Source organism: Hipposideros armiger, unplaced genomic scaffold (genome assembly GCF_001890085.2).
Source record: "Hipposideros armiger isolate ML-2016 unplaced genomic scaffold, ASM189008v1 scaffold_715, whole genome shotgun sequence".
NCBI classification, from domain to species: domain Eukaryota; kingdom Metazoa; phylum Chordata; class Mammalia; order Chiroptera; family Hipposideridae; genus Hipposideros; species Hipposideros armiger.
In genome coordinates, this window is record NW_017732065.1 from 108,833 (window position 1) to 116,120 (window position 7,288).

At 38.9% G+C, this 7,288-nt stretch overlaps 1 protein-coding gene across 8 annotated transcripts in view; it reads right to left on the reverse strand.

Moving 5' to 3' along the window:
• Window positions 1-3,049: 3,049 nt before the first annotated feature.
• The window catches only part of LRRC4C (leucine rich repeat containing 4C), a 712,446-nt gene continuing 708,207 nt past the window's right edge, over window positions 3,050-7,288 (reverse strand). For all 8 annotated transcript variants that reach the window (XM_019627148.1, XM_019627147.1, XM_019627149.1 and 5 more), the window contains one exon: window positions 3,050-6,882. In XM_019627148.1, the coding sequence (XP_019482693.1) occupies window positions 4,918-6,840 (1,923 nt within the window). In that variant the 5' untranslated portion in view covers window positions 6,841-6,882 and the 3' untranslated portion in view covers window positions 3,050-4,917. The remainder of the gene's footprint in view (window positions 6,883-7,288) is intronic.

A 7,288-nucleotide genomic window follows, 5' to 3' on the forward strand; every position in this document is an offset into this window, starting at 1 on the left:
AGAACTATTCATTTTACAAAACTAACAACTATGCTTAAATAGCAATTTCTGAGTTCCACTTTATTTTTAACACTCTTAATGTGGAACTGAGGGATGAAAAGTAAGATGTACTAATTGCCATTCAGGAGCCTTACTGATATTCACGCATACAAAATTCTGGGAATTCCCATAATGCTTTCCATCCTGAAATCCTGGGGCTGAGCAAGGTGATATTCTGCCAAGTCATCAGGGTCAAAGAACGTAAATCAGAAAGGGTTCTACCATGGAGACCAGCCCTTCTCCTTCAAACAACACTGAATCTTTCATCCAGGTAAAAAAAAACCCATATGCTCACTACTTCTGCCAAGCAGATACAGACAGGATTGATGCCATTTGGACAAGTTCAAGTTCAGCAATTCAGCATCAAATCTATAATAAAGTGCATCATTAATAACCTCAAAAATAAAATTAAATTACTGGCTCAACTCTTAAAAAATAATGCTTCAAGGTCTGGCATTTCGTAGGTTCTTGCTTTCGATATTTTGCACAGGATATATATGAGTATCTCTGTATACTGTGCATAACTAAAATTTACAAAACAGGGGTTTTTTTTCCATATCATGTGCTCTCATTAAAATATTTGCTTTATTTATTGCCTGTCTCGCAGCAACCCCCTCCCTCTTTCTTCTTTTTATTTACCTGGGCAGAAGCAAAATGAACCATAGTTTCAGGTACTGCTGCTAAACAGTTATAAAATTTAATTGTATAATTTAATATATAACCTAGGTACAGTTCTCAAAAAATGCTTAAAAGGTTGAAATCTCAGAAGTTTTGTTGGCAGCACGTGAAGAAACAAAATGACATGAACTGGTGTGTGTAGTAAATTGCTTCATTTATCGTCTAAATTTGGATATGAATTGACAGCACTCTCAGTAATTTCAGATTAATTTTTTCTCCCATAGAGCCAGATATATCTTCTTTTGTATCCTGATAGAGCATGGAAAGACAAACATGTTACAGCTGGTTTTTATCTACTACAGAATTTCTAGAAATTCGTATTTCTCCTAATGGAAGAAGAGAAAAAAAAAAAAAGGACCTTGTTTTTTTAAGGGAACTGTTTGGCTTATTTTTATCTGAAGTGGCTTTTGTATAGGAAACATATTGTAATAAAATATAATGATGTGTATAGAGTTGGGGGGAGATGTTTTTTATAAGAGCTTTGACTCTGTGTTAGCATATTTTATGAGAAACAGCAAGTGGCTTCCTAGAAGGTTATGATGCCTCACTCAGGCATTCATGTTAGGTCTGTGATATTTAACGTTATCATTGTTTTCAATATCCTTGTGAAAACTAGTAAGCTGAAGCACCAACCAAATAACTAAACATATCATTTAAAAATTGCATTACTTCAGAGCACCACCCTGTATTCATAAGTCCTCGGCTGACTCTTCTACTTACCTATCTTGAAGATTATTCCAAAAATATAAAAGATTTACTTTTGGGGTTTCCCCCACCACCACCATGATCAACATTTACCTTGGAAATATTGTATACACTGGGCATTCCACTTAATACTTTTTCACATTACAGTAACTTGTGTTCCAAAAATGCCTTCTTCCTTTTCTTTCTTCCATGGAAATATGCATTCTATTGTCAAGTTATTTGCTATCAGATCGATATCCAGAATTTCATAGTATACAGGTTTTGAATAGTATCCTGAATTTTAACTCTGATTATAAGGCCTAAGAGCAATCACAGCAACCTTTTCTTCCTCAAGAAAAAAAAAAAGATCAATGTTTCATGGTCAAATGATCTATTTCAACCTTCGAATTAACATGATATTTGATTCCCAAATATTCAGAATATGAGGGGAAATGATTAAGCAATATGAGGGTGTATGTGTGTGAGCTGTACCAATTCCTTCTAATACTTTGCCAGTGCAAACATTTGGACATGTTGAAAGAATTTATAAGATCGTGGCCTCAGCCAAGTAAGTATAAGAGGTATAAGAATATGACTCCTAAATAAAAAAATCAGGTTGGGAAATCTTTCTAAAACACCCTCGATGTATTCCCAAAGCAAACTGCATATCTTTAGTAGGAAAAATATATATACTAAAATTAACATGAGGTTACTTTAATGTGTTTAATTATAAATAACATCGTTTGGGTGCATAAGTATTTAAGAACCCTGCCACTTAGCTGCCTTTGGATAGAATAAAAAAAGTGATCAATATTGAATTGTGTTTTGCTACAAAGATATACCAGATGTTTAACCAGTCCCATCACAGTGTGTGATGTCTCTATACACAAGTGCACCTACTGTGCTGAGGGGTCAAAAGCCAAGTACATTGAAGTAAATGCAGATATTGCTAATCATAAACATCTAGAACTTGTTTTAGTGTCTTTTAAATAATACAATCCTTCCACCCTTCAACTCCAATACCTGCAATGAGGATGGACCTTTTGTCAAAAGTGTTTCTAAACTTACTGTGAAAATCAAGTTTGGCTCCACTGATCTTTTATCAATATATATTTTTTTCTGAAATGGATTCATTAGGGCAACTATAATCTCCTACGGGACTGAACTGTGTGCTCTAGTTTCTTATCTAACTTTTTTACTTCGAGTTCACCTTTTATTTCATTTAGTAGAATTTATCTAACTGTTCAGCCAGCCCTCACAGTCAAGGGAAATTGTGCACAGGGTCTAACTCCCTAAGAATTTTAAACTCAAGATGAAAGAAGGTTTACAGTGAGCAGAGACACAGCTCGGTAAGCATAAGCCATGGAGAAAAGGCAGGATTTTTTTTCCCCTCAATGTATACCAGTCTTCTTGGTACTAGCAAATTCTTGATCTTCCTTGTTGTGTTTGTTTGTTTTGTGGTTTGCAGCTTGGGAATACATTAAACACATGCAAAACTGAATCGCTTGACAAATGACAGTCAATATGCATTTTGCCTTATTTCCAGTCTTCACAGTGTAAGCAAATGTGAATCATGTTCCTCACAAGGAAGGTAGGAAATGAGAGAGGGAAGAGCCGCTGGAGAATTGGTGATAGAAAAATAGAGGCAGCACCCTTGTGTGATCTCCTTTATTTGCTATCCCTTCCTTTCCATCCTCTACTACTTTGTTGGTAATGATTGTTTTTTCACACCTGGAGATCACACAACCTGGCATGCGGTCCAGCCTGCAGAGTTAAGTGTGAGTATCCAAGCAGGTCATCCACTGCTCCACCTTGGTCAACCCTTGTTTCACCGAGGTTGCAGGTGTCAAGGGTCAGTAATAAGAGGCGTGCTTTTTCAATTTGTTTCACAGAAAGACAAAAGTCATACGCGTACTATATTAAAATATCAGGGGAGTGCCAAGGTACCAATATCCAACAAGTTACATTTTTACTTGGAAGCCAGTGTATGTTCTCAGACTTACACTTTCTCCAGTTCCTTCAAGTACCTTTAGTGAAGAACCACTGTCTTAGCATTGCTACCTCTTGCATGCATCCGTCCGTTCACAGCAAATTCCTGACTCATACTTCTTTAAGCTCTGGCAATCTGCATTTGGAAGAAGGAAGACAGCTCTTCCAGAAGGATGGAAGAAACCATGACTCAGAAAGGTTTCTGTAATAACAGGAACCTGATGTTTTGAAACTCCAGGGTCACAATTTGCAGCTTTACACATATCAGTAAAATTAGAGCTGGTCCCCAATAATAAGCTGATGTTTGCTTAATCATATATTATGTAGATCATGAGTGATTGAAGGGCACGACCCAGGCCTTGTCAGTTGTGTACCCATACTAAAATCTGTGTTTAATACATAGTAGATCTTTAATACTTATTGTTGAATAGAACTGAATTTGCAGACACTCAGCACCAAAAATGATTTTGCAACTTAGATAATTTAAAACACCTTCCCATTCTGTGGCTGTGCTTTGCCTAGCCTGTAGAATTTTACAAGACAGTGAATAAATTATACCGAAACTTCCTTCCAAGTGGAATTGAGTTTACGTCACAAAATCATTATTATTATTTTTTTTAATTTCAACATTCTACAAAGGGTGACCCTAATGAGAGGGGAAAAAGTACCACAGCATCCTCGAATATATAGATTCAAAACTCAAGTCAACTCATGAAACAGGACCCCGTGAACACTGATGCTATGACTGAGGAAAACTGTAGCATTTGCTTTCTTAGAAAGTAGGAAATTGAATTACCTTCAAGTTTCTCACATTTGAACCATACTACAAATGAGTTGTGTCCAGGTACAGAAAAACCAACAATATTTTATTTATAATCTTATTTTTAGGTTTTGAACTACAAATTCTGGTACTAGAGTTGTTTAAAAGATCATGGGTTTTATAGATGCTCATATGTAAATTAATCTGTTGTTTGCTTACTTTTTTTTTTTTCCTTTTTCCATTTAATGGTCCTCCTCATAAATACAGAACAGGTCATTACATGAAAAATATAAGATCTTGCATTTTTTTCCTCATTCTCTCTTAAAAATCTATTTCTAATATTGCATTCCCCATTGGACTACTTATAAGGACATGAGGGGGAAAATAAAAGAGAAAAAAAGACAAAATAGACTGGATCTCACCACTAGAATTCACCATAAAAATCTCAAAGTGTAACAGAATTCTTACAAAATTTTCTAGACCAGCTCCTTAGGGAATTGAGATCTCCTATGAAAAATATGGCAATCGGGGAAGGCAGAGACGAGATGTGGGGAAATAGTAAGTAAGTGCAGCAAAAACAGGTTCTGAGGAATACACATAATTTTGTCTGCTTTAGATCACAATAGAATTTTTAATAAATAAATTTCTTTTCTTTTTTGTTTTTTTTTTTGTAAAGACACTTTTTTGAAACAGTAGATTTAGCCCAGTCATTTGTGTCATTTTTAATAAACTGTCTTTTGTTTGTTTTCTGTAACTCTGTAAATGTTTTAGATTTGAGTCTCTTGTACATTGTCTTTAGAGTTCATTCGGATCAATAACGGTTCATGCACTGAACTGTGTATTGAATTTATTGTGTTAACTGTTGTTGTGTGGTTGAAGGGAGATTTGTAAGAGTTATAGTGATTTAGGTGCTCATGCTCAATGGCAGGCATGGGCAGGTGGCTTTCCATGGGTGCGTCTCCTGTAATCTCATCATCCACATTAATGATTTCAACAGTCCTTGTTGGAGCATGATGGTTTTGCCTATGGTGCTGCTTCCTCATCTTGTAGAAAATTACCAGCATCACTGCAGCCATGAGCGTGATGGCCACGAAACAGCCAATGATGATTTTGGTCGTCTTCATGACCTCATCAATTCCTGGGATCCCACTGTTTATATCAGTTACTGGGATGGTGAATGTTTTTTCTGTTGACCTTGTGCTCTGTGGCGTGAGAGAGGTGGTCACATTGGTGGTTTCCCAGTCAATCACTGGAGTGGGACCCACGTTGTTATCTGTGGTCCGTGCCTCATCCTGAGAAGGTTCCATAGTCTCAACCGTAACAGTTGAAAAGTAAGTGAAAGGAGTCGTGGTTGCTGCAGTAACATTCAGAGTGGCTGAAGCAGTGGTATTTCCCACAGAATTACTCACCATACACGTGTACATGCCTGTATCTTGCACAGTTACATTTGTGAAATTTAACGTGCCATCACTGAGCACCGCTATCCTCACTTTGTATGCCCCATGGGTCATGACTGTTCCATTTGGAGTAATCCAAGATACGGAGGTCAGAGAGGTGGAGGCCCGACATTTCAGCTCAGCGGCCATGCCTTCCGTGACATTGAGGTCTGCTGGGGGCTCCACAATCACAGGAGCATAGCACGTGAAATAATTCTGGTCCAGCTCCCCGATGTACCTCCCTTTCAGATTGGGAGGCGTGTTGCACCGGGCACAACAAGCTGTGTTCGAGGGGGCCATGTCTTTTATCCACCAGCTGAGCCACAGGATGTCACAGTTACAGTTCCAAGGGTTGTGATGTAAGTGTATCCGCTCTAGGTGATGCAAGGGTGTGAAGAGGTCGTGAGGCAGTAACGTTAGATTGTTGTGTGCCAGGTTGATCTCTACAAGGGACTGAAGGTTATCAAAGGCATTCCGTTCAATCACTTGAATCTGGGACTGTATCATCCACAGTTTTTGAAGGTGCATCAACCCCTGGAAAGAGCCAGGCCTGATGGCAGACAAATGATTCCCAGAAAGATCCAGCTCATCTAGTTTTATGAGCGGCGTGAGGTTAGGGATTTCCCGGAGGTTGCACATGGCAAGGTTCAAATACCTCAAGTTGGACAGACCTTCAAAGGCACCTTCTGAGATGTATGAAAGCCTCTTCAATTCCCCTAAGTCCAGACGGCGCAAAGAAGGGATTCGGTTAAAAGCATAAGAAGGGATGCTTTCGATGGGGTTGTTCCGCAACCAGAGCTCCTTCAGTTTAGACAAATATACAAAAGCTCCATTCGGGATGGTCGTGAGACGATTGTCAAAGAGTTCCAGAGTGTTGAGGTTCGCCAGACCATTGAAGGCCCCGATCTCAATTGTTCTAATATGATTCCTACTCAGCTGTAGGATTTCCAGGTGCCTCAAGTGCTTGAAGCTGTTCACTTTGATGATCTGGATTTGGTTCTCATGGAGGTTCAGCAGCCGCGTGTTGGTGGAAATGCCATCTGGGACGTCCCGTAGGTTTTTCCGAACGCAGATCACCTTGCTGAACTGGTTGCTGCAGGAGCAGACGGAAGGGCAGGTTTGAGCCCGCACCAGACCAGCCACCACGAGAAGCTGAAGAGCCAGCAGCACCACAAGCAGGGGGTCAAATAGGGCCCTGTTAAACCTAGGACCTATCATTATCTGCTGTGGATGTAAGGTCATCTTGTTCAACATTCATAATTTATATGGTGTTGGTCCTTCTGGAGTTCAAATAATCTGTAATGCAATAAGAGCAAAAAATAAAAGAGTATTAGATCTCCTTCACAATGTTTTCTAGAACAATGTCAATGATACAGCGTGTCAGCTAAAGATATAATTTCTTAGCCTAGCTAAACAACAAATCTAATGTCCCTTATTGAGTGATATGTCTCATAGTTTTAGAAAAAAAAAGAGGCATGTGCACCTCGAGTCAGCAGCCTTCCACAACCCCCAATCCATCAGATGTGCAGTCATGGAGAAATGGAAGAACGGGGTGGAGGGCCTTAAAAGAGTGTTCACCAACCATGTGTGACCCAAATGCATGAGGACTCATGAGATGTGCCCCACCACTAGATTCAATGTACAGACCAGATTGGAAAAGGTCAGAAAATAGGATTTGGGGGCTATACCCAACAAACAAAAA